This window comes from Hemibagrus wyckioides, linkage group LG06 (genome assembly GCF_019097595.1).
Source record: "Hemibagrus wyckioides isolate EC202008001 linkage group LG06, SWU_Hwy_1.0, whole genome shotgun sequence".
NCBI classification, from domain to species: Eukaryota; Metazoa; Chordata; class Actinopteri; order Siluriformes; family Bagridae; genus Hemibagrus; species Hemibagrus wyckioides.
In genome coordinates, this window is record NC_080715.1 from 37,045,415 (window position 1) to 37,071,854 (window position 26,440).

General features: G+C 41.3%; 2 protein-coding genes across 15 annotated transcripts in view; both read right to left on the reverse strand.

Moving 5' to 3' along the window:
- myo6a (myosin VIa) overlaps positions 1–6,717 on the reverse strand; it is a 108,403-nt gene extending 101,686 nt beyond the window's left edge. For 9 of the 10 annotated variants that reach the window (XM_058391778.1, XM_058391784.1, XM_058391783.1 and 6 more), the window contains exon 1: positions 6,569–6,717. In XM_058391778.1, coding sequence (XP_058247761.1) covers positions 6,569–6,694 — 126 coding nt within the window. In that variant the 5' untranslated portion in view covers positions 6,695–6,717. Of the gene's footprint in view, positions 1–5,690; positions 5,855–6,568 lie in introns of those variants that run through there. The other variant, XM_058391785.1, reaches the window with a different exon arrangement.
- A 3,719-nt stretch (positions 6,718–10,436) lies between these two features.
- The window catches only part of senp6a (SUMO specific peptidase 6a), a 28,387-nt gene continuing 12,383 nt past the window's right edge, over positions 10,437–26,440 (reverse strand). For all 5 annotated transcript variants that reach the window (XM_058392734.1, XM_058392732.1, XM_058392735.1 and 2 more), the window contains 17 exons: positions 25,324–25,400; positions 24,165–24,531; positions 23,727–23,965; positions 23,432–23,575; positions 23,095–23,128; positions 22,504–22,692; positions 21,486–21,676; positions 20,385–20,635; positions 20,149–20,265; positions 18,296–18,418; positions 18,070–18,162; positions 16,495–16,820; positions 16,327–16,403; positions 15,485–15,573; positions 12,752–12,820; positions 12,474–12,624; positions 10,437–11,454 (listed from right to left, as the gene is read on the reverse strand). In XM_058392734.1, the coding sequence (XP_058248717.1) occupies positions 11,224–11,454; positions 12,474–12,624; positions 12,752–12,820; positions 15,485–15,573; positions 16,327–16,403; positions 16,495–16,820; positions 18,070–18,162; positions 18,296–18,418; positions 20,149–20,265; positions 20,385–20,635; positions 21,486–21,676; positions 22,504–22,692; positions 23,095–23,128; positions 23,432–23,575; positions 23,727–23,965; positions 24,165–24,531; positions 25,324–25,400 (2,768 nt within the window). In that variant the 3' untranslated portion in view covers positions 10,437–11,223. The remainder of the gene's footprint in view (positions 11,455–12,473; positions 12,625–12,751; positions 12,821–15,484; positions 15,574–16,326; positions 16,404–16,494; positions 16,821–18,069; positions 18,163–18,295; positions 18,419–20,148; positions 20,266–20,384; positions 20,636–21,485; positions 21,677–22,503; positions 22,693–23,094; positions 23,129–23,431; positions 23,576–23,726; positions 23,966–24,164; positions 24,532–25,323; positions 25,401–26,440) is intronic.

The following is a 26,440-nucleotide window of genomic DNA, read 5'->3' on the forward strand; positions in this document are numbered from 1 at the left end:
ATGAATTGTGGAACCGTTTCATAAAGGGTACGTTAAATTTACAAGGAAGTGCATCTCTGTTAAATAAATTTTTAACACTCATTTGGTCATAGCCTTTATAAGGGATGCATGCGTACTGCTCAAACGAGTTGCTAAAAAGAATATGAGGAGCATCAAAGCCAAACAGACTTTTGTTCCCAGGACTTGCAAACAACACAAGCAAACAAAACTCTGACAAAAGGTCTGATCAGAAAAAAGGCAGGAGACAATTTCAGGCAATGTAAACCGATCAGCCAGAACGTTAAAGGTGACGTGAATAGCATCTGGTTGAAAAGGCACCTGTCAAGGGGTGGGATATATCCCCTTGGATATTAGGTGGCAATTGAATAATCAGTTCTCAAAGATGGTGTGTTGGAAGCAGAAAAAAATGGGATCTGAGAGAGCAGAAGATGGTGATGGCTCGATCATCTACAAAACATGGTTCAGAAATGGTTTGAGGAACATGACAAAGAGTTCAAGGTGCTGACTTGACCTCGAATTTCTTCAGATCTCAGTCTGTCCAAGCATCTGTGGGATATGCCGGACAAACCATGGTAGCCCCACCTCACAACTTACAGTACCTGTGCAAACCTCTTGGTACCAGATACTTCACACCTTCAGAGATCTTGTGAAGTCCATGATTTGACGGAGGACCTACACAATTTAGGCAAGTTGTTTCAAATGTTATGGGTGTCTGGTGTATCGTATACCCAAAGGAATTCGAAGGGATATCCTTATAAATCCATACAGTAACAGACCTTCTTGGTTTGCTCTACATGCTCCTTCCCCGATATTCTTATGATTGAAGCACATAAAGGAGATAAAAGTCATTGTAGTATTTCATTTTCCTCAGATATCTTAATGAAAGAGCATGGCTCTTAAAGATTAACCCTCCTGATTTTCTTCTCTTTTTTAAGAAGATAACAAGGCTCTCGTTTCCTGAAACGGAGCATCTGGTTTCGAGTGATTACCCCTTGCTGTGACTCTAAAGTGACCATAAGCAGGGCAGCCTTGGCGCCACTGGAAGATAAACATATAGACTTCAGGATGTCCAGTAAGAGGAAGGAGGTTCCCCTGGGAACATTTCATCATGACATCATAAAGCTGAGACTCCCCAGAACTCCTCCACTGCTTATGAAGCACGAGTTGGCAGGAATTCAGAGAAAAAACACAGTGGGAGAACCTGAGAAAACGTGACTCATGACCAAAAGAAAGATAATAACTAAAGCGCTGGGTGACCGTTCCTACCATGTTCTAGAAACAGAGTACATAGTGTGGGTGTTTACTTCAAGAAACTGTGTGCAGAAATAAATCTGATATATAAAACCAAACTTTCTTCCAAGTGCTTTGAATTAGATTATTCAGGGTAACATATAAGATTTGTAATTGTATTTTAAAAGCTTCATGTGAATTAAATCCTGTACTCAAAATATTGGCTCCAGTGTTGTCCATAGAAAATGCTGGACACTGTTTCCTCCATTCAGGCCTATAATAGCATAAACTAAAGTGTGCCTTAATAAAAATAGGTCAAGGTCTCCTTTAGCTAAGGCCTCTTAATGAGACCAGGCCAAACTCCAATAACTACAGCCCTCGAACAAAATACCGGTGCTCACAAGCTGACTGCGTTTTACACACAGAACATTAAATTATTCACTTCATGCATGAGTTATCCGTGCACACTGAAACACAAACCGCTAAAAGATCTGGGTTACGGAAAGTTTAGAGAAATGCAGCGCACAATGTGGGTTATTAATTAAGGTCATGTGGACGTTTAGACTGGAAATCATTCTAGACCGGCTAATGCTAACTGATGTGCAAGCTATCAAATGACCTTCCATCCATCAATCCATTAATCTTCTGTATCACTTATCCTACACAGGGTCATGAAGGTCCTGGAGTCTATCCCAAGAGACTCGAGGTACAGGTCAGGAGACAAACTGGACAACCCATCACACACATACACACTCACTTTCACACACTACAGACAATTTCAAGATGCCAATCTGACTACAACACATGTCTTCGGACTGGGGAAGAAAACCAGGGGAACCAGGAGGTTCAAAACCACTAAACCAGTATGGCCCCAGTACCAAATTATAATTACATACTAAAGTTATGGATCGTGGAACATAAATAAAATGACACCCAAGCGTGGCTAATTCTTCATGATAAGGTGTTGATTTATTTTCTGGAATAGATTTATAGCCTTGCTATGATATGTTAGGATTTCTATCCTCACAACCTACACAGTGATTATTCTTATTATAATGATGATGACAGAAAACTACAGACATCTACAGACAATTATAGACAACTACAGATAGCTAAAGACAGTAACAGAAAACTACAGACAGCTACAGGCAAGTATAGATAACTACAGATAGCTAAAGAAAGTTACAGACAACTACAGACAGCGAAAGACATCTATAGACAACTACATACAGCTACAGACAACTACAGACACCAACTGACAGTTACAGACCATTATAATCAACTACAGACAGCTACAGACAACTACAGAGAGCTACAAAACAACTACAGACAGCTACAGACACCACCTGACAGTTACAGACAATTATAATCAACTACAGACAGCTACAGACTATTACGGACACCAGTAGACAGCTACAGACTGCTCTAGACAACTACAGACAGCTACAGACAAAAAGTGTGTGATTATTTGTTTAACTGGTTGATCACTTTCCTATTTCCTAGGTGGTATTTTATTTATGAATCAGTCAATTCATTTCTTCCTATTTGGTCTTTTATGGTTTAGATTTAGGGAACTGTAATAAACTGAGACCTGTAGAAAATAGCAAAGGTGAAAACCTCATGTCTTTTGTTGTTTTGACCAATGAGGGTGAGGATTTTATTTTTTGGTTGTAATAGATACTGAACACAAAGTCATGGTCACCGAGTACGCTTCATTCAGACAGTGAAGTAGAGCGGGTTGCTATAGGCAACACACGGCAGGGGCTGGGTTCATTTGGATGTGGTCAGAGCTCCACCCTTGCGCTCCAGACAGGTACGGACAAATCTGATTGTCACTTTTCCTCAACGGAATTCCGACGTAGTGCTCAAGAATTATTGTCATTATGACTCGATAAACGATGCACGGTTGTTGAGGGATAACTCAACGGGAAATGTAAGTGGAGTTAAAAAGTACTCTGTGGTCTTCTGGCAGTTAGGAAATCTACCACACACACACACACACACACGTCCATGAAATCTGCCAGTCAAAGTAGCCTAATATTTGGCACCAAAAGGCTGTTATTCTAGAACCAAGACACTAATGATGTAAACAAGTTATTATCTATAAATGACGTTGTAATAAGACGCAGAAATTTGCTAATCTATGCTAATAAAGCATCCATTGAGCATCTACACAATCAGAACATATTTATATATCTGTCCAAAAGAAACAATAATAAGTATTCAACACTCAGTCTTGGTCTTCCTCAAGAACCACAAGTGGCTATTAAACCTATTTTAAAAGGTGAGTCACAGAAACCTTAAGGAAAAGCACCTCTAGGTGTGTCATGGCAGTCGAGACACGTCAAAGCGACACAGCCGGTTCTCTAGAAGGCAAAGCACAGGCTTCACTTGATCCAACATTTTGGCCAGGAGCATTAAATAAACTTTAAAGCAGATTTATGACTTTAAACTTTAAACCTCACCTGAGCTAAGTTTGCTTAGTAATGCAGGATAATACTTTACACCTCTTCGGTGTTCAGGAAATTAGCACAGGAAGTGCAGTTCAGAGTCAGTGCACCAATAAAAAAAAAAAAAAATGCCAGTGCAAAGGCTAAGCTTGGGAATGAACACCATGACTTAAGAGCTGAATGGTTAATGATCACTTCTTCCTCACATTTTATAGTAAACGACTTGCGCCAGCTTTTAAGTAAACCTGAGGAAGATATTCTTGAAAAGTTAGAAAACTAGAAGACTGAACCTGATTATATTTACAATAAAGATAAGGTGAATGAATGGAGCACGTTTGATGCTAACAATACCACTGATTTCTAAGGTTCTGAATATGGAAATGAGCAAACCCAAGATTCAGAAACCCTTATGACCAGTACGCTGGAAGTCCATTCCACCGTCAGATGATTTTATTGCCTGATAGAAAAGGAGTCTGATGGCTTTCAGTGTGTTTTTCCCTCTGTTGGATAACCTTACACAGAATTTTAGTGGTTATAAACAAGCACTTGGGAGCAGAAATGGGTTTGATATCACAGATGTCACATCTACATTACTGCACAGTGAAATTCTTTCTTCCCATATCCCATCCTTGGGGGTTCAGGTCAGAGTGCAGAGCCGGCCATGACACAGCGCCCGTGGATCAGGTGGGATTAGGGGCCTTGCTCAGAGCCCAATGGTGGCAGCTTGGCAGCGTTCAGGCTTGAACCCCGATCTTCCGGTCAACAACCCAGAGCCTTAACCACTTGAGCTATCTTAACCCCCTCATCATATTTGTACACTACAAATTCTTAAAGCGCCGAGTGTCTACTTTCATACAAGCTTAATATTAACCACCACTGTGGAGTGGGACATGATAAAGACGGTCAGTGCTCAACATCCTCGGTTTCTGGTTGAAAGAGTTAAATCAGGGGTTCTCGCATGTTTTCCCACTGAGCCAGGAATCACTGAATCCTTATCAGGATCATAGGGAATCCAAAGCCATGATCACTCGGGCAGGAATACAACATGGTGATGTGATGCTCAAGCATATCACGGTGATTTCCAAAACAAAAAAATGAATGCGGACGCACCGATTATGATGTCTGGAAATCCCAAAACCATACTTTTGGGTTGGGAGCAGCATTGTGCAATAATGGAAGGTGATGGGGAATAAAAGGATGTGGTAGCTTAGTGGTTAAGGTGTTGATCAGAAGTTTGAATCCCAGGTCCACCAAGCTGCCAATGCTGGGCTTCTGAGCAAGGCCCTTAACCCTGAATTGCTCAGTTGTATAAAATGAGATAAACTGTAAGTCGAACTGGATAAGGGCGTCCACCAAATGCCAGTAAATTAATACGCTTGAAAATTCTGCTCTAAACGTCCTGCACCACAGTCTTGAAGAGACACATATCATCCAGTATAAAAAGGTATCTGACCCCAAACGACACAGTGATCACACATCCTCTGACCTCTGACCTGCTTATCCACGTGTCCTCCTAGTATCACCTCCATACAATCTGCATCGTACTTTTCCTCTACTATCAACACACCTGACCAGGTACCTGCTGAGTTGGACTGTGAGTGTAACAGGACAGGATGTCTCCATGAATGTCTCAAGGAGTCTCTAAGGGTGTTTAGAAAGCGCGTGCATGCCACTTATGTACATATACATATGTAGGTTAGGTGTTTGTGTTGGAGGATTTGTTTAGAAAACATCACATCAGGAATAATGCTTGATTTAAAATAAATAGTAATAATAATAATAAGAAGAATACTAAGTCTGGTTGAATATCACAGAGCTAGGCAAATATGATCATTGTACAAAGAAAGACCAAAAGCCGGGTTGTTTAAAGGGAGGACGGAAACACAGTGCCAGTCGTTTCCTGCGTTTTTGACAGCCTCCATTTGCATCAAGCGCACTTTTCCGAAAAAAACAAAACAAAAACAAAATAAAACAAAAACATTAATGGATCATCTCTGGGTGTGTACTCACCTCGTTCCTCGTATATTCCCTATAAATTGCCTGTGTGTCAATTTACATTAAAGTTAAAGTGCACACACAGATATCCCGACCTGCAGATCCCTCTATTATGATCTCTCTCTCTCTCTCTTTCCACCAGCCTCCATCCGACTCCCACAATGAACTCGATACACGGGTTGCCAGTTACTGCAAAGCTATCCCTACACTATTCACACCACTGCTAGTTCTGCGTCAAAAAAACAAACCACTACGTCTTTCCTTAAACGTCCATAAACAACCAGTTGTGGTCAAATATTTGTGTCTATTTTTAACAAAATTTTGACGATTAAAAAAGAAACAAAGTATTAAAGAAGGACAGCGGCGTATTGGATTGAACCTCGTCCAATCTGGCAACACTGTGACCACGGGTGGGGGCGGGGTGATGTCACGGACTATCATTAGCCAATCAGAGCGGTGAGAGCGCGTGTGACGCAACCGCACGCGCAGGTCTCAGCAGGTGTATGGGCTGGAGTTTGGACTCCAAACTTTTTATTTCTTTTCCTTAAATTCAATAAATAAGTAAATTAAATAAATACATCACATGCCATCTTTTATATGCAGTAGTTCTGGATATTTGAACCCGTACGATTTTAAAATGATTTTTAAATGTGCCGTCCACTTTATTAGGAACACATGATCTTTTTTTTTTTTGCAGTTATCTAATCAGCCAAACTGTGTGGCAGCAGCACAATATATACATAAATCATGCAGTTACAAGTTATTGTTCACATCAAACATCAGAGCGAAGAAAAAGTCTGATCTCTGCGCTTGTTGGTGCTGATATTCTGGGATTTTCACACACACACACACAACAGTCTCTAGAGTTCACACCGAATAAAAGCGACACTCACTTTCTGAGTAGAAACGTCTTCTTGATGAAAGAGGACGGAAGAAACCAGCCAGATTGGTTCAAGCTGCCAGGAAGGATAACTTAGAGCTGAAACATCAGGGTCCACTCCTGTCACTCCAGCAGCCATTGGGCCAAGTGGACAGAGCTGGGATGTGATAGCTTAGTGGTTAAGGTGTTGGATTACTGATTAGGAAGGTTGTGAATTCAAATCCTGGCTCTACCCACTGATGGGCTCCTGAGCAAATGTCCCTAATCTTCATTTGCTCAGAGATAAATCTAAGTCACTCTGGATAAGGGTGTCTGCTAAATGATGAGACTACTTAACTTTCAGATAATGCAATGGTCTCAAGTGGACAAAAACTGTGACGTAAATTATTGTTTGATACAAAATTGTGGTTTCTACCTGTAGTGTCTTGCATTAAACATAGTCTTGCTCAAATGTCCAACATTTGTTCTCTTCTGGTCCTGAAATGTGGACAGAAAAGGCCGATGAATTCATTCAAAGCAGCCTGTAACTGAGACAGGATCTAATCTACATATACAGTAGAACAGGTGAGGATTAAGAGCTTGGCTCAAAGGTCTCGGTTTGGATAAATAACAGTTTAGGCAATTTAAACTCTTATGTACATTTTGGACTATAGTACACTATATTGCCAAAAGTTTTGGGACACCCCTCCAAATCAGTGAATTCAGGTATTGTTTTTCAGGGGTTTGGCCCCTTAGTTCCAGTGAAAGGAACTCTTAATGCTTCAGCATACCAAGACGTTTTTCGGACAATTTCATGCTCTCAACTTTGTGGGAACAGTTTGGGGATGACCCCTTCCTGTTCCAACATGACTGCACACCAGTGCACAAAGCAAGGTCCATAAAGACATGGATGAGTGAGTTTGGTGTGGAGGAACTTGGGTTTATGGGAATTTTTGAGCATTCCTCTAGAAGTGCATTTGTCAGGTCAGGCACTGTTGTTGGACGAGAAGCCCTGGCTCGCAGTCTCCGCTCTAATTCATTCCAAAGGTGTTCTATCAGGTTGAGGTCAGGACTCTGTGCAGGCCAGTCATGTTTCTCCATTATGAGTTCCTTTCACTGGAACTAAGAGGCCAACCCCTTAATTCAATGATTTGGAGGGGTGTCCCAAAACCTTTGGCAATATAGTGTATGTGTTGTCAAAGTGCTTTCATTACCTCTTTAAGCCTTTTTTGAGAAAATGATAAAGGAATAAAGTAATCTACTTTGTTGACATTGATTATACCTGTAACTGTATTTCCCAAGTGCTCTCTTAATCCCTTCTGATATTGAGAAAATCTGACATGACCATCACTGACCGTCCACGAATCCACAAAATCTGGCCCATTTCTCCAAAATCTGCATTTGTAAACAGTGAATAATTTGACCTGGATGCCATAAACATTTGGTAAGATATTAGGAGCTTTGCCTCTGCTAGCATATTTCCATCAGCCATCAAATTTAAGTTCCCTTTCTACAAGAACTTCCCTTTTAAAGAGAGAAGAGACAAGAGAGCTCCATTGTTTAGCCAATGCTCCGAAGGTGATTTGTGTCACTTCATCTTAACCGGTCATGACGGTGCAGTGACACAAGCTGCACAAACAGCACTTTGTGACCTCTAACGGAAACATTGATGAACGAGACCTGGATATGTACAGCAGCAGGCATAAAAATGAGAGTGCTTGACATTTAGCCGCAGGTTTATGGATCCCATTGATTCAGTTGAAGCTTTTAAAATGTTTGCACTGGAGATCCTGTCCATTATTATGCTTGAAAGCTGGGCACATCATCATCAGCAGCAGTACAGCAGGGCAGCTTTGTTTTTCTATCTCACTCGGTGATGCTGTGGTTGGTTTCACATTGACACATTAAAGATTTTCCCCAAAAACATTTTATGTCCACATCCTTTTTAAATAATAATTTCACCCAAGATGTTATAGATTTACACCTGAGAACTGCTGCTGGACTGCTGAAGTCATGTCAGGACTTGATAATCTACTCATACTGAACATTAGAACACTTTTAGACTTGATTAGTAAAGATCTGTACAGAGTAATGCTTTATAATCTCACTTTCCAGCATTACCTGGTTCACTTCTGAGTCAGGTTTCTTCTTTATGTCTCAGAGTTTTGACATAGCTCTCACAATGGAGCTAAATCTGCATCCAGACTGAAACCAGAAGACAAAAATGATATGATCTAGTAGGGATGTTTTTACCTGATCACTCATGCTAACATTTCATTCATCTTCAGTAACGGTCAGGGTTGAGGTGGATCCGGAGCTTATCCCAGGAACACTGAGCAAAAGGCAAGACCAGTACGGTTTTGAGAAATATGAAGAAAATGGTGGAAGCCCACACAGACCATATAATGAGAAGATATAAAGTTAGAGAAGATATAAAACAAAGCTCAGCATCGAACCTGGGACCCTGAAGCTGTGAAGCTCACGTCTGAGCTAGATGACTGGCAAGTCAATGATCTAAATGAAATAAAAACAAAAACAACTTAATAAGGACATCTGTCTCTTAAAAACAGGCCAACATGAGCTCCCAAAACAGCTTCAATTCACCTTGGCACATATACCAATCTTCGATAACGTTAAAACCACCTGCCTTATATTGTGTAAGTCCCTCTTATGCCACCGAAAATAGCCCTGACCCATTGAGGCATGATGGACTCCTCCACTCTGAAGGTGTGCAAGAGGTGGAATCTAGCAGATCCTTAAACTTCTGCAAGTTGTGGCCTCCATGGATTGGTCTTGTTTTCCAGCACATCCCAGAGACACTCATCAATCAGATTGAGATCTGGGGAATTTGGAGGCATCTTTGTCATGTTCCTCAAACTATTCCTGAACAAGGTTTGCAGTGAGGCAGTGAGCATTATCCTGCTGAAAGAGGACACTGGAATTAAGGAACATACTGTTGCCTTGAACTTGGTCTGCAGCAGTGATACGTGTCAAAGGACATCCACATGAATTCCAGGACTCAGGGTTTCCCAGCAGAACATCACACAGCCCAGAGCATCACACTACACTCACCAGCTTGTCTTCTTCCTGTAATGCATCCTGGTGCCATCATTTCCACAAGACATACTCATCAGACCAGGCCTTGTTCTTCCATTGTAACATGCTCCAGTTCTAACGCTCAGATGTCCATTGTTTGTGCTTTTTTCTGTGGGATCAGGCCAGACGAGCTTCACTTTAGTAGCACATCAGTGAGACTCGTGTGCCCATGACCCTGTTACTGGTTCAAAGATCATCCTTGTTTGGAAAACTTTTGGTAGGTACTAACCACTACATACTGGCAACACCGCACAAGACCCAGTCATCTAGGGTTGCCCATTTTTCCTTCTTCCAACACTGTTCTGAGAAGTGACTGTTCACTTGCTGGCTAATATAATCCCAGTGATAGTGGTAGAGTGTGCTTTCTGACATCTAACAGACGTTGATGCAATCTGATGATGGTGAAGGCCATTAAAAGTATTCAGTGAGTCCTCGTGCCATGTGGAGGGGGGTCGGGGTCATCCAGAAAGACATCACTACCACCAAAAAAATAGAAAGATTTGCTCAATGAGAAGAATTTTGTATTGCTTGCAGTGGGTTTGTTTCCATTAATTTGTCACACATCTGTATAATAAAATAGGATTTAACATTTTTGGGGACCAGACTTGAACATATCCCGTATATACTTATGTATACACTCGTAACTAGGAGAGCAAGTTACAGAAGATTGTTAATTGAATAGCAAGTAATTTAATAATAAACCACATATGGACACAAGTATGACGCAATACAGTCATAAACGTACGAGTATTTAGGATCCAGTGTGACTCATTTACAGAAAAATAATCAGAAGTTCCCGTCGTCAATTACTATCAATTTTACTCACTTTATTATGTAATTATATTATATTTATTGCAGACCAGTAAAGAATAGAAAAGAGCACTCATGACCCTCCGTTTCAAATGCTTTATATCTGTGTGAACTAAGGCAGATGTGCACTCTTGCATCTCAAATAGTTTTAATATTGAAAATGAGGTCCACTTACATGTGGTAACATTGTATAAAGCTCTGACAGGCACTGACTAGCAACGGTGTTATGCCATGAGAGAAGCTTAAAAAAACAAACAAACAAAAAAAAAACAACCCAAAGATCCAGATGTTTTTGGATAATCAGCCTACAAACAACGGATTGTTTTCTGTGGTGAAAAGCGCATTTGAAGTACAGACAGAACGAGACATTAAACAGTTACTGTTCAGGCTTCGTGGAGAGGTCAGGGCTGTCTGTGCCCTTTATGATGTCAACAGATGAATGAATACTTTTAAGTTGAGAGACGAGATCGTGAGAGGTCAAATTCACAAGTCAGCAAAAAAACAAACAAACAAACAAACAAACAAAAAAACTGTTCAGCATATATACATGTTTTCTTTAATACAAATGAAGTCTTCTTGCTCTTTTGTTAAGGAAGGAGAAGAAAAAAAAAAAAAAAAAAAGGAAACAGTTGTTGTCACGGAGGAGTCGTCCAGCAGCGTACGATCATGACGAGGCCCAGACTAGCTGTCAGTGCCGTGTATGTGGGGGGCGGGGTTAGGTTGATTGGGGGCGGCGCCAACAGAACCGTTTCATAAGAGCTATAGCAGCAAGGGGCTAGAGTTTCATGAGCTGATTGGTGGGATGAGGTCGGCCGACTCTAAGGCGTCTCCAATGTCCAGGTCTTCGCAGACCTCTCCGACGTCCAGGTCCTGCCCAGAGTTCTCCCGGTCCAACTGTTGTTGGGACTGGATCTTTAGAATAAGCTCCTTGATCTCCTCGCGTTTAGTCTTCATCCGTTGCTGAAGGAACCAGTCCAATAAGTTCATAGGAAGATGGAAGCTTGGCACAGGATTCTTTGAAAAAGTGGAAAAAAAAAGATACAAGTGTTTAATATAACTCTAAAACGTTAGCTTGCAGATTTTTCCTTTTGCATTTATTTAAAGTAAATGGCGCTCTCTAATGTCCGAGAGCAATGCTTACAAATAATCACACACCTGCCTTTTTTTAACCTGTTTTCACTGAACGTGTGAGCTTCCTAAAATACTCTCCTTCATTCTGATTGGTCAGAAGATGGTTAATTTGGCTGCAAGTTAAAACGTTCTATCTATTACGATAATGTTTCTATAATAATGTATTCTATATGGCAAGAGAACTTATCTTTCAAAATCAAATCGGTCAGCCTCCCTGAGTTCATTTAAAAATCGTGTCCAGTCCATTTGCAATGCTCCCAACATGCAGGCTGTCCAATCAGAACAACTCGAACACAATGAAGCCCCTGCCTTTCATCGGCATATGTTGTTGGCTTTATGTTCTGATGCAGTCTGAATTAGTTTGTTTTAAAGACATAAGGACAAATGGAAGATGGTGCCAGATTGGCGTAAACTTCAGCACATGGTGATTGGATCTCAGTTGGATTTTGATTCATCTTCAACTGCCATTTCTTCAATTTCTCTTCATCTCAGCAACTAGCACAACGGACATCAATATACAGGACATTCGGATTACTATATGGACAATAGGACAATGGTCAGATAAGGTTTCCGTTCTTTCTGTCCTTTCCAAACAGCAGTGACCGAATTGCATGTGTATGACTTTGGGTTTTTGTATTGCAGCGGTTGTTATGTTTTGGGGGTTTGTTTATGCGAATGTTTTATGTGTCCTTTCATATAAACTTTAAAGTTACTTTTATGGTGTATTATGTCTAAGTTATAGCACAAGGGTTTGTTATAACCCTCCTTCAAATTTGTGTAGCTTGCCTCCTCAGAAGATTTTAGGGAGACCGTTACAACACTGTTTTCCGTACATATGACTGTACAATAGACTCGAGTCTGATCTGTTACACAGTTATTGTCCCATATGACTCTCGCTATACCTCAAAGAAGCTCTCGACATATTGCAGCACGTAGACGCCACAGTCGCTGAAATTATCCTGTTGTGGCACCCGCGGGCTTGAGCCCTTCATCAAGTCTTTTCCAAAACTCCTTTGAGTGCCTTTCTTCACTTCCCATTCCACCTCCAGATACCTGGGCAAACACACACACAAGTGCAAATGAGTGAGTGAACACTCAAATATCCTCCTAAGAAGAAAATGTTCAATTTCTGTGTAATAAATGCAAAGAAAAATACAAATCGGCAGTAAAGACAACCTACTCTCGCAATGTCTTCACCACTGTAGATCTGGCAGGGCCTCGCAACGAGTCCATGATGAGGATACACGGTCTGAGAGAGGAGCACATCACAATGATCAACACTTGAGGGATGTTCATTAGGATGGTTAGCTGATATTTTCTCCACTATTACAGTTTAACTCGGGTCCAAAAGTCCGACATGTTTAAAACCACTGACAAATTTGCTTTTGATCCTAATTTAAGAAAATGTTTTATAATTAATTAATTAACAATAACTAATTAAATAATTAGCAACATGAATTTTAGAACATTGTAGCGTACATATATGTCCCCCTTTTGTTTTAATAACAATGGGCATGAACTTAACCATACACCAATCAGTCATAACATTCAGAGCAGTAAGAGGTGAAGTGAATATTGAAGGGCCAAATTGTGATGGCTAGACCACTGGATCAGAGCATCTCCAAAACTGCAGCTCTTGTGGGGTGTTCCTGGTCTGCAGTGGTCAGTATCTATCAAAAGTGGTCCAAGGAAGGAACAGTGGTGAACCAGTGATAGGGTCATGGACGGCCAAGGGTCACTGATGCACGTGGGGACTGAAGGCTGACCCGTGTGATCCGATCTAACAGATGAGCTACTGTTGATCAAATTGCTGAAGAAGTTAATGCTGGTTCTGATAGAAAGGATAGGGCTGTTTTGGCAGCAAAAGGGAGACCAACACAATATTAGGCAGGTGGTCATAATGTTATACCTGTTCGGTGTGTAAAAGCATACTCAAAGTAAGCCTGACCTTTTGATCTTGAATTGAACATTTCATTTCTTTGTTTTCTATGATATCAGGAATCTATCAAGTCTGATTTTTATCCTCACTCTATGTATGGTCAATGTAGAAATCTAGCTTATGCTGCCCCCTAGTGGCAATAAAATGCTTTGCACAAGTCATAAAACAAGCATGTACAAAGGCTAAATTTACACTTACTTACTTGACCTTGTTCTTACTGTATGTATCGACTGCATAACTAATATACACTACTCACAAAAAGTTGAGGATATTTGGCTTTTGGTTGAAATTTATGGAAAATGTAAAAAGTTCACGCTACAGTGATATTATATCATGAAAGTAGGGCATTTAAGTAGAAGCATGCAATGGTGATTTCCTCATCTTAAACAATTTATTGAAACAAAAGCCAACAACAGTGGTGGGTATACCACAACAAAAAATATCAACGTCTCAATAATTTGTCATGTGCCCTTGACCATCAATTGCAACTTGACAACGACGTCTCATGCTGTTCACGAGTCGACTTATTGTCTGCTGAGGCATGGCATTCCACTCTTCTTGAAGGGCGGCCCTCAGGTCATTGAGGTTCTGGGGTGCAGGGTTACGAGCCTCTACACGGTCGACTCAGCTGATCCCATAGGTTTTCCATGGGATTCAGGTCTGGAGAAAGTGCAGGTCACTCCATTTGAGGTACCCCAGCTTCCAGCAGCCGTTCCCTAATGATGTGACCTTGATGAGCTGGAGCATTGTCGTCCATGAAGATGAAATTAGGTCTGTGTTGTTCATGCAGGGGCACAATGACTGGATTAATGATGTTATTCAGGTAGTACTGGCTTGTCACTGTACCATTCACAAGATGTGGGGCAGTTCTGTATTGAGTAGACACACCTGCCCAGACTGTAACACCACCACAACAGTGGCTGATGCACAGCGCTCTCCTTGACGTCTCCAACATCGTTGGCGGCCATCATTTCTGCTCAACATGAATCGACTTTCATCAGAGAACAGCACTGAGGCCCACTGGTCCCTCGTCCAGCGTAAATGCTCCCTGGCCTGGTGGTGTGGTCAGGTACCATTGCAGGTCGTCTAGCACACAGACCACGCTGATGTAAATGGTTTCGAATGGTCTGACGTGACACTTGGGTGCCTCTCACCTCCCTTAAATGTGCCTGGAGTTGAGTGGCATTCATCATCCGGTTCCGCAGGGCACTATTCACAATGAAGCGGTCATCAACGTGGGATGTGGCCAAAGGACGTCCACTTCTATGCCTTTCTGTGACTCTTCCAGTCTCTCTATATCTCTGTATCAACCTGCTGATGACACTCTGTGACACTCTAAGCTCAGTGGCCACTTCCCTCTGAGAACATCCTGTTTGAAGCCTCGCAATGGCGAGGTACTGTTGATCAATTGTTAGGTGTGGTCTTGGTCTCATGATGTCAAAATGTGAACAGCATGATGAAGAGGACTGTTTAAATACCAATTCTAATTGAACCAGAAAATTTATTGGTCGATTCATGGATCAAACACCGGTTGTGAATTTTGCCGTTAAGCACCTTGTTAGAGAACAGCAAGTTCTGCAGAAAGTACTGAAACACTGAACAGTTGGACATGTGCATTCAAAAGTGTAGAGAAGGTCAAATTAAGTTCACCTGTAAAGGTTATAGTGCATTTTAGGTGCATCCTGAAATTTCACCCGAAAGACGAATATCGTTAACTTTTTGTGAGTAGTGTAGATCAACCTTTTACAGAAAAGTATAACCCAAGTATCTCTCGGAGTTTAGTCAGACATTTGATTTGCTTCCAGACACCATTTTCATTTTCACTCCATTAACTCCAATAATAAAATCAGCCAAATGAATAGTAGTGAGAAAGATCAAGCTAGTTATCCAATACCAGAGAAAATGGCATGGATGTTTTACTTGCTATACATCAGGAACATGATACATGTTCCCTTGCTCGGTAGGTGTACTCACTGTTTGCAGATGGTTGGTTTAGATGCCCACTCCATGCTCTCTGACGTTGCGGTGTCGTCCGCTAGTGCTCCATCCTCACTGCATTCATCCTGCAAAGAGAATCGCACGGACGATACAAACAGTAAGACGTAGAGCCAGGAGCACATAAACTATAAACAGTATATCCATTCTGTCAGCACATTTTCTATAACTGTTAGATTTAATTACATTTTCCTCCCACAATTCGTTTCAGTTTTTCAATGATTTAGACTGACAAAACACAGTTGAATGCTTGGTCAGAAGGTGCGCATTGTTTCTGTATACATCAGAAAGTTGTTGTTTCTATAGTAACACTGCACACAGGGACGTATACATAGGATGTGTCACATAATCGAAGAGTTTGGAGATATATTTTTTTTTTTAATACTTATGGGAAGAGAGTCTCCTGTTAACATTTCCAGTGCTTTGCAAAGCTTCCCAGCACAGGAAAGAATTTTGGAGAGAACAGTTTATGGTTCTCTGTATATCTGAATCAAACATTGTAATGTGGTAAAATTATGTGGTATAAATGGATTACCAAACTCCAGACGGGGTGATTATATGAAAGTAATGCACTTCAGGGAATAATCCTCATTGTGCTGTGCCACAGAATGGTTACTTGAACTGAGAAGAGTGGAAAGCAGTAATATGTATGCAAATTAAAACTTTTGCCCTCCGCCCCTTATTGTTTTCTCTATGCTTTACTCTTTGCTGAGATAAGAATCTTCTTAAAATCGCATGCTTTTAACTCTTCATACGTACAAACGAATGAACATAACAGGCCCTGAATTGGTGAATACAAAAGAGTGAGACAAAACACTCACATGAGAAGAGCTCTGGTCATCAGAGAAGGTGCCAGGATCTTCACTGCTATAACACACGCTGATTCTTTGCAAAGCATCTTACAAACCAGAAAGACACCGTTATCAACACTTTTGAAACAGAAATACTCACTCTTCATGACATGCTTCAGATCCTTCTGTAACACTTACCTGTGAAATGTGACTGAATCTGTCCATTGACCCTTTGGCTGTGCGTGCAGCTGTGCTCTGGGGCTCGGTGTGGACAGGAAGGAATACTCGAGTGGCTCACGTCCTGTCCTTCAGCTTCTGAATTAACATCCTCTGGATTAAAGGAGAGCGGCTCCGTGTGAGGCGAGGGCTCCTCCATGCCTCCTTCGTCTAAGACGGCGCTCCCCAATTCAGATGGGGACGAAGCCTGGGTTTGGGACTGGGTCTGGGGCTGATAATGAGGATTGGGCTCCATGGAAGGTCCCTCTAGTCCCGGGAAGCAGATCACTGCAAGATACCAGTGTGCGCTGCTCACAGGATAATGGGAGAAATGAAGAGAGAAATGGAGAAGGAGAACAATCAGCATTGCAATTATGAAAGACTGTGTAACACAAGTAATATTTCTGATCTTAGGAATAAGACCATTTACAATCTAGTGCTGTTGGCACTTTTTTTTAAAATAACAGGAATGACAGGATTGCCAACTGTAATGAGTTTTATTTTATTGCCTATATTCACAGCTATTTCACAGGGACTAATATGGCTAATGATTCATATATACACAGTGTTTATATATAAACATTCTCTGACCAGGCATAACATTATGACCACCTGCCTAACATTGTGTTGGTCCCCATTTTGCTGCCAAAACAGCCCTGACCCGTCCTGCACTGTGTATTCAGACACCTTTCTATCAGAACCAGCATTAATTTATTCAGCAACAGTAGCTCGTCTGTTAGATCGGATCACACGGGCCAGCCTTCGCTCAACAAGTGCATCAATGAGCCTTGGCCGCCCATGACCCTGTCGCCGGTTCACCACTGTTCCTTCCTTGGACCACTTTTGATAGATACTGACCACTGCAGACCGGGAACACCCCACAAGAGCTGCAGTTTTGGAGATGCTCTGATCCAGTCGTCTAGCCATCACAATATGGCCCTGGTCAAACTCGCTCAAATCCTTACGCTTGTCCATTTTTCCTGTTTCTAACACATCAACTTTGAGGACAAAATGTTCACTTGCTGCCTAATATATCCCACCCACTAACAGGTGCCATGATGAGGAGATCAGCAGTGTTATTCATGTCACCTGTCAGGGGTCATAATGTTATGCCTGATCGGTGTATATGGATCATTATCCATATTATTCTATTTATATATAAATGATGGTATTCTGTAGTTGTTATAATGGTTAATATGGTGACTCTCTTGGTAAGCAATTATTTATTTAAGATTAATGGAGTCCACAGTGTCAGCATTTTGTTGTCTCAGGGAGTTTTCCTCACCATCACATCTGGCTTGCTCATTAGGCATATGTTATATTTCTGTAAAGCTGCTGTGTGACAATGTTCACTGTTATACAAATAGAAGTGAATTGAAATTAATGAAATAAAAATCTTCTGTATGCAAGTTTGTGCAGTTATAGAAAAACGATCAGCTTTAGGCCTTATCACACCATCCAACTGTGAATTATTCTCCTGTAACAGCATACCCCAGCACATTGTTCATACTCAAAAGATCAGCTACGGTTTCATTTGACTTAGCATCAATAGCTTACGACTCATTGATGGGAACAAAGATGAAGTCCTTCTGAAAAAGGTCCACATGCCGCGTCCATGTTTTTACCCGATTGTGCTTCCTCTTCTGTATTCTAGGAAGAATTACAAAAGGCAATCTGATTAAAGCAATACACACACACACACACACACACACAGCAGGTTGGTCCTGTGTGAATGAAATTTTTGTGGCAGAGCTAAGTCACGTATGATCTGAGAAGAACCTACGGTAGGTTGGTTGTGTCCGGTGCACTTCTTCTTTCTCTCTGGTTAAGTCTCTTGTAGAAAAAGGAGCTAAAAACATGACTCCTGCATGCATCCTCCTTTTTCAACTTCTCCAGAAAGAGATACCTGCAATAACAACAAAGTGATCTTTTTCATTATGTAACTGCACATTTATTCTAATGAAAGATCTCAAAAGTACACAGAGTGCTAAGAAAGTTCTTGGTACTGATATTCTGCCTTTTGAAGCATACACTATATTGGCAAAAGTTTTGGAACACCCCTCCAAATCATTGAATTCAGGTGTTGTTTTTCAGGGCTTGAGCTTAACCTCTTAGTTCCAGTGAAAGGAACTCCTAATGCTTCAGCATACCAAGACATTTTAGACAATTTCATGCTCCCAACTTTGTAGGAACAGTTTGGGGATGACCCCTTCCTGTTCCAACATGACTGTACACCAGTGTACAAAGCAAGGTCCATAAAGACATGGATGAGAGAGTTCTGACCTCAACCTGATAGAACACCTTCAGGATGAATTAGAATTATGCCTTCTCGTCCAACATCAGTGCCTGACCTCACAAATGTGCTTCTAGAGGAACGGTCAAACATTCCCATAAACACACTCCTATACCTTCTCAGAAGAGTTGAAGCTGTTGTAGCTGCAAAGGGCGGGACAACTCCATATTACATTCATGTGTATGCAAAGGCAGACATCCAAAAACCTTTGGCAACATAGCGTATGTGCAATTTGGATTTACTAATCAAGTCTGATTTATAGTACTTACGAATTTAGGACCAAGTAGGATTTAGTTAATTAATGGTAGATTTTCATGAGTAAAACTCAGACCCATCTCTCATAACAAAAGACCAAGAAAATGGGATCACAGTCTAAAACTATTTGAGAAGCCCTGAATTAAAACAGCAACCCATAAACACTTCTAGGAAAAAAATAACCATAAATTGGTTCAGGTCACCTTCTTGTCCATCAAAACTATTTTTTCCCCTTGATTCTGCCATCTTCCAACCTTCCACTGAAAACGGTTATAGTTTACCAGTAGGGATGCCACAATACTCAATATAATATTGAAGCATTCGGTACGACCTCCATGGTTCAACACGTGTATGTGAATCGTGGGTTTTTCGTTGAAATAATTTCCATGCGCTTTATTACTGTCTGAACCGCCTGTTTGGTGTTTGCCTGTACTGTATGGCTACGCGCTGAGACAGACATGCCTCCCTGCGAGTAAATATCCAATCAGTGAGCGCTAAAGTTAGGGGATGCTTGTGATGCTGGTGTGAGATTTAACCGCCATCTTTCAGATCTGTGGTGTGGGAACATTTCGGATTTGTTTTTGACTATGATGCCGATGAAACAAAAATTGGGAAATAAGAGCGCTGTACTCCAAACCCGTCCCAGTTATAAAGTCATATAAGCGCTAATTTGTCAGAATTGATAAAGGCAGTGAATATTGTGCATGCAATTCATCAAGCTGATGTGCTGTGAGCTACCAGTGTTCATTTTTTATATATATATTTTTTTTTAATTTCATTATTTTCAGTACACTATGAATGTGTACAAGTTGATTTTTGTAAAGTAAAGTAAAATAAAGTGAATTACAACTAAAACCAGTTTTTTTTCCCTTCTTAACATACTTACTGTTCCTGTCACCTAAGCAAAGAATAATGAAAAAACACTTTCATTTGCCAAGCCATCCGAACTGAACCAAAAACCGTGGGTAAAAACCGAAGCACTGTATTGTTGCATCCCGATTTACCAGCGTCCCATAATATCTAACTTGAAATAAAACTACTGTTTATAACATCTAAAAGGTTAGTGTTTAATATAATAAGACACTTACTTTAAATAAAAGTCTATGATGACGTCGTTCAGAAACTCTCCGTCGTTTAGACAGTGAAGGTCTTCATTGGTCACAGAGATTCCACCTTTAGCTGGAGGAGGGGGATACACTATTAACCTGGTAGAGAAAGAAGGGGGGGGGGGGAGTTTAACAACAACAAATATATAGCAGGGCAGAAAAAGTATGTAGCTGATGTGAAGTTCTTCAGATGAAATGAGTAGCGTGTAACATCTTACTTGATGATGGGGCCTGTGAATGTAGGCTGCAGCTCTGCCATATCCTCATCATCGTCTTCATCGAAGATCCCATGGAGGTGAGCAGAAAATCGGGTCTGGACCGTCGTCTCCGCCGATGCAGCTGGGGTCGCTGTTACCGTGCCTGCTGTCGCTGTGGTTGCTGTTGCCGTGGTGACTGAGACATTGACTGTTGCTGCAGTCGTGGCAGGTGTTGGAGGGGATGGAACCAGTTTGGCTTTCTGTGCTTTTGCCTGGGGATAAGGCTAGATATTATTTCACCAGAAATCTCCCGTGTCTCCCAGAAATCTTACTAAACAACACTGTGGTGCTATAAAACTTTCTTTTAAAAAGCTGGATGAATCTGTATGTACAAAATTAGGTGCAGGAAAGAATTATAATCTTATGTACCCGTCTTTTCCCATAATGTTACAGTGTTCAGCTACAACGATTCATGATAATCTAAAACCCATTGAGAAAGTCTGTGTGATTTATTCACCTTACCAAATGACACACACAGGATTCTGTATTTACGGTCAATTCACTTCTATTTAATCATTGTCTCTGAATCAAACAGACAGAGATCTATGATTGGCTGAATGTATAATTGCATTAAATGTACAGGTGTATAGGTGTGTGTGTGTGTGTGTGTGTGTGTATATAAAAGCATAGAGCATAAAATCATGCCATTACAGGTCTGTGCTTTCGACCGTGACATGGTTGCTGGTGCCATATTTGCTGGTATGAGCATTTCGGAAACTGCTGATCTCCTTTCTGCTCACCACGATTATAAAGAACGATATGCGCATGTGTGTTATCGTAGCCATGAAAATCTCAGGTCATCAGCAATTCTTGAATTCCTCAAACCAGCCTACTAAAACCAACAACAATGGTCAAAGTCACTGAGAACACATGCGGATGTTTGTTGTGAACACGACCCGGATCTGACCTGCAGCTGCATGATTTTATGTACTGTGCTGCTGCCATGTGATTGACCCACTGAATAATTGCAAGAAATTGTACAGTTGTATCAGTAGTTAAGTACATAAAGATGCCGATATTAAAAGCAAATTACATTTTGTGATCATTGTAAATGTCACACACCTTTTCCTTCTCTTTTGACGCTTTGTTATACTGAACCAGTCTAACGTTGGCTTCGTCGAAGGTCAGTCTAGCAGGGAAGCGCGTAAGCTTGTTGTTTCGGCCAATTTCTACCAGGATGTCTTCTAAAATCATCTGTTCTTGCATGGAGAGGCCGTTCTCGAAAATCAACACTATGTACTTCTCATCCAGATCTGTAGAAAAGATGATTGTAATTAACATGTTCATGTCAAACTTATTTAATTCCTTAATAGCTATTAAATTCATCAAGGGTAGCTACCAGCTCCTAATATTTCAATCTTGTAGACTGTGTGTTACTAAAATCAGATAATTACTCTATTATTGTGCTTATAAAAAATACTACAGTCTTGATAGATACACCAATCAGGCATAACATTATGACCACAGGGCTGAAGTGAATAACACTGATGATCTCCTCATCATGGCACCAGTTAGTGGGTGGGATATATTAGGCAGCAGGTGAACATTTTGTCCTCGAAGTTGATGTGTTAGAAGCAGGAAAAATGGACAAGTGTAAGGATTTGAGCGAGTTTGACGAAGGGACAAATTGTGATGGCTAGACCACTGGATCAGAGCATCTCCAAAACTGCAGCTCTTGTGGGGTGTTCCCGGTCTGCAGTGGTCAGTATCTATCAAAAGTGGTCCAAGGAAGGAACAGTGGTGAACCGGTGACAGGGTCATGGGCGGTCAAGGCTCATTGGTGCACGTGGGGATCGAAGGCTGGCCTGTATGATCCGATGCAACAGACGAGCTACTGTTGCTCAAATTGCTGAAGTTGTTAATGCTGGTTCTGATAGAAGTGTGTCAGAATACACAGTGCATGACAGGCAGCAAAAGGGAGACCAACACAATATTAGGCAGGTGGTCATAATTATGCCTGTTGGTGTATATTCCCAATATATGGACTTGATTAATTTGAGAAAATAATTGAGTTGCTTCCATCTTTTGAAGCTGTATAATGAATACAGGAAGCATTTTGTGTAGCTGAAATGAGACTCACTTTCGCTGCTGCAGTCGTACCACAGGCCACCACTCTCTTGGGACATGTGGAGCTGTGTGCGCAGGCGCTGACACTCGCTGTCGCTGGTCTGGAAAAAGAGGACAGGCAGCTTCCGAACGCTGCACCACTCGCAGCTCGTCAGCTCCGATGACCTGAGGCGCACCTTCTCCAGCACGTCGATCTCCTGACCTGTACGCATGAATTTCTCAATATGGTGAGATCTTATTCAAAAATTAGATCCCAGTTTTGTTTCCTATTCGGCTGGAATTCTATCCTACACCTGCTTTGTGTATAAAATCTTACACCACTGCTTTATACACTGCTAGAACACACACATATGTCTAACTTAAAATCCTGAACTCAAGACGAAAACCCCTGCAGAGATGTGGTGTTAAATGTTGAGCATGAGCATCACCCTCATTTAAAAAGCAAACTAATAAATCAAATCCTATAATAAAGCATACAATCTTTTTTTTTAGTGTCACATTTAATATTTATAAGTAATAATTAAATGACAAAAAATCCTTGAAACCCTTAGGCAATCCAGCATAAATCTTTTCAAAGAAACGATCAACATATGCCATTACATACCTTCTGTCTCTAGCTGTATGTACTCTACTGTGAACTGTGAGAGAAAAAGGGAAAGACAAAAGAAGAGAGACAAATCCTTGGGTAAGAAAAATAATCTGTCTCTTTATGCTACAATGAACATCTCTGTCTTAATTCCATAACTCAATTAAACTTAGATTTTTCATTGTCTTGAAATAAATTCTTGTAATACATTCAAGCTACATGATGTAGAGAGAATTAAAATGGTGTATTTGCTCATACATTGCTCATAGCTCAGACACTTGTGTGTAATCTTTAATGAGCTTCCTGGATTAAAAAGGATTGTGTCTTTACATTAAAGATGTAGCATTAATCTTACAATGACGGGTTTGGTGACCATCCGGCGAAGAGTCCCTATCCGTACGCTCCTGCACTCTAGAATAATGCTCTCCAACTTCTGCATTTGTCCCAGTTTCCGCTTCTTCGATGGAGACGGGTCTTCGGACAAGGTGTTTCGAAATTGCTGGAATGTTAAACAAACCTGTGATGTTCAACTTTTTACACAATCTCCTTTTCAGTGTTGTGCGTTTGCTGAGACACACCATGCAAGCTAACAAGCACGATCTTGCCTAAAACCTGGCAAAAAAAGTAGTGTTAAGTGAACAGGCCCTTACTGAATCTTTTAAGCGGTTCCTTCTGGGTACCATGCTCCGGTGGTCCATGTCAGTGAAAAATTCACATGTGTGCTCTTCGTGGTCTGTGACTTCTTTAACAGCCGCTTCCACTCTGCCACCGGAAGGTGCCGGGGAGGAGTGGGCGGAGTCGGCAGGCCTCGGAGAGACGCTGTCCAACCGGTTCACACTGCCTGTACTAGAACTGTCAGCCTCGTCGTCTTCGTCGCTCGACAGTACAACTGCAAATAAACGCGGAGTGTGAGCTGACAAGTGCATCGTAGGAACATTTTATATAGACACGGGTAATTCTGAGAATGGCGTTTATGTTTGTTTTAGTGTACTGATTGAACAATTAATGGCAGCGACTGATGCTTCCACTTAACTCTGCTCTAATGGACACCGTATCAATAACACTGCTCTCAACTAAACCGCACTCACTGGGGTCGTTGAGTTCATGCTGCTTGGCGAGAGGCTGCCTCTTCCCCATGGTCTGCTTGGCGCCATTGTGAGGGAGCAACAGACCCCCGCGGGTAATGCGTGCCGGTGGGTTCATGGCCGTTTCGGCAGGGGTAGAGCGCGAACCCGACGTCACGCCGTAGAAGCTCTTGTTGAGCTGAGTGATGCTGGGAGAGCCGGGAGAGGGAAGGGAGCGTTCAGGCACTCGAGGGGCAGGTGAGGAGGGGACGGAAGGCAGGAGGGGCACTTCAGCAGGCAGCGGGTTCCCGCAGCTTTCACATTTCGTGTGGTCTTCACTTCGCTGGCCGCACTTTCCGCACACGGTGAAGTACTCGTCCGGCTGCAGCGACTGTCAAAGACGAAGAGAGAAGGAGTTCAGCAGTGAAGACAGTATGCATACGATAAGGCAGGCAACTAAAAGTAGATTTTTTTTATATATTTGATTTAAACAGGAGAAAATAGTTGGAATCAGTAAAATTTAACGTGGGTTTTTTATTTTTGTGCAAATTACTCTTTTTGGCATTTCAGAAAGGAACATGGAAAACAGTTTGTGCAAAATATCTCCTGTCTTCTAGAGGTGAATTTATAAAATTTTAATAGTTACACACGCAATCATACAAAGTACAGCATGTAGTGAAACGCTTTTAATTCATCATCCAGGTGATAAAAATAGAATTAAACTGAATTTTTTTTCTGAAACTAAGAATAGGATTAATGTACAAATACAATTAGGAAAGAGGGAAAATATATAGAAAATATATATATACTTTTTTTTTTTTTTTTTTTTTACAAATTGTTGAATTTATCAGAAGAAGAATCACAAAGTTCAATAATCAAATGTTTAAATTGCAATTTAAATCCACTGAAAACACATCTACACTTTTCATGTCAATGTCAAATAGAGTTCTTTCAGGAATATAGTGTGTACTGCCGGCGTCTTTTCCCTTTACTTGTGTGGTAAGGATATATTGTGAACAGGAATCTATTAGGGATTTGTCTGAACTGTATCGGAATAAAGTGACAGGCTAAATGAAATCATACTGGTATCATAATGCCTGGTTTATTGAAATTTCGCATCAGCACTAAATCCTCAGTGACTGCTCGACTTCCGTCACTGTGAGCTGTTTTAAACGTTCCTCACCTCTGCTGTGCCGATGCTTTCGAACATCGGCCGCCTCTTTGGCTGGACGCATCTCTTTATGTTCAGAGTCTCTGAGTCTAGAGGACAGAAGAAAAAAAAAAAAAAGACTGAATGCAATGAGCCAGGTTCTATAAATAGAAAATGACACAGACGGTTTATTAGGTACACCTACCTACTCTTTAATAAGAAGGCAAATCATAATATATTACTTTTTCCCCCTTTTATATACACATCTGCTTAATAATTCTTACAACTGGCAGCATGAACGTTAATAAATTGGGAACATGTGACGAGGCAGCCTTTGAGTGCTTTACTCAGTTCGACAAAGGAAATATGTTACATTTCTTTTTTTTCCCCCCTCTCTCTCTGTAAGGGGTATATTGCTGGCTTGCTCCTAGTGCCAAAGCTGTCACGGTATCAGAATATTAAGCAGGCTGCACTGTCTTCCAGAGCACTGTAGGAAAGAAAGACGTTTCCTTAGCTCAAGGTTAACCCTTCGTGCAATCAATATCTATAGAGAGTAAATTGTACCTGAAAGTAACATGGGTTTAATAGCGGGCAAAAGAGATAAAAAGACAAATGGGTTCCTAAAATCAGTCTTTCGCCCAGGACACATAATTCAGTGCGTCTAACATGCTGAAAATGAGACGCAGTAGGAGGCGAACGGTCTGGAACCATCCGTCGTGACTCACTGCTTCGAAAGGTTATCCAACTGCCCATGTCTAGACCATTTGTGTGTTCTATTCACACATTGCCAAGGGAACAGGCCGTATCTTTTTAAATCCACCGAGGACAGAGATACCGTCCGTCTCCCTTTTTTCTTTTTCTAGCTCCGCTCCTCTCATTCCTTCCCCTCACAGGAGACGCAGATTAATCAGAGGCCAGCGATCCGCTCTGGCGTACGCTGACACACTGCCACAGAGCTCTGCCTCGTTTGGCACGCACACACACACACATCCCCACAGGCTGTGCTGTCTTTAACAGTGCACAACCATGAAACACTCTGTTCCTTTCTCCATTCTCTCAGTCAAGCACATGCCATTCTCATCAAACGAAGACGTCGTGAACAAGACTCTGTGAAACCTACATAAGAGAGAAGTGCTGTATTGTGAAGGCC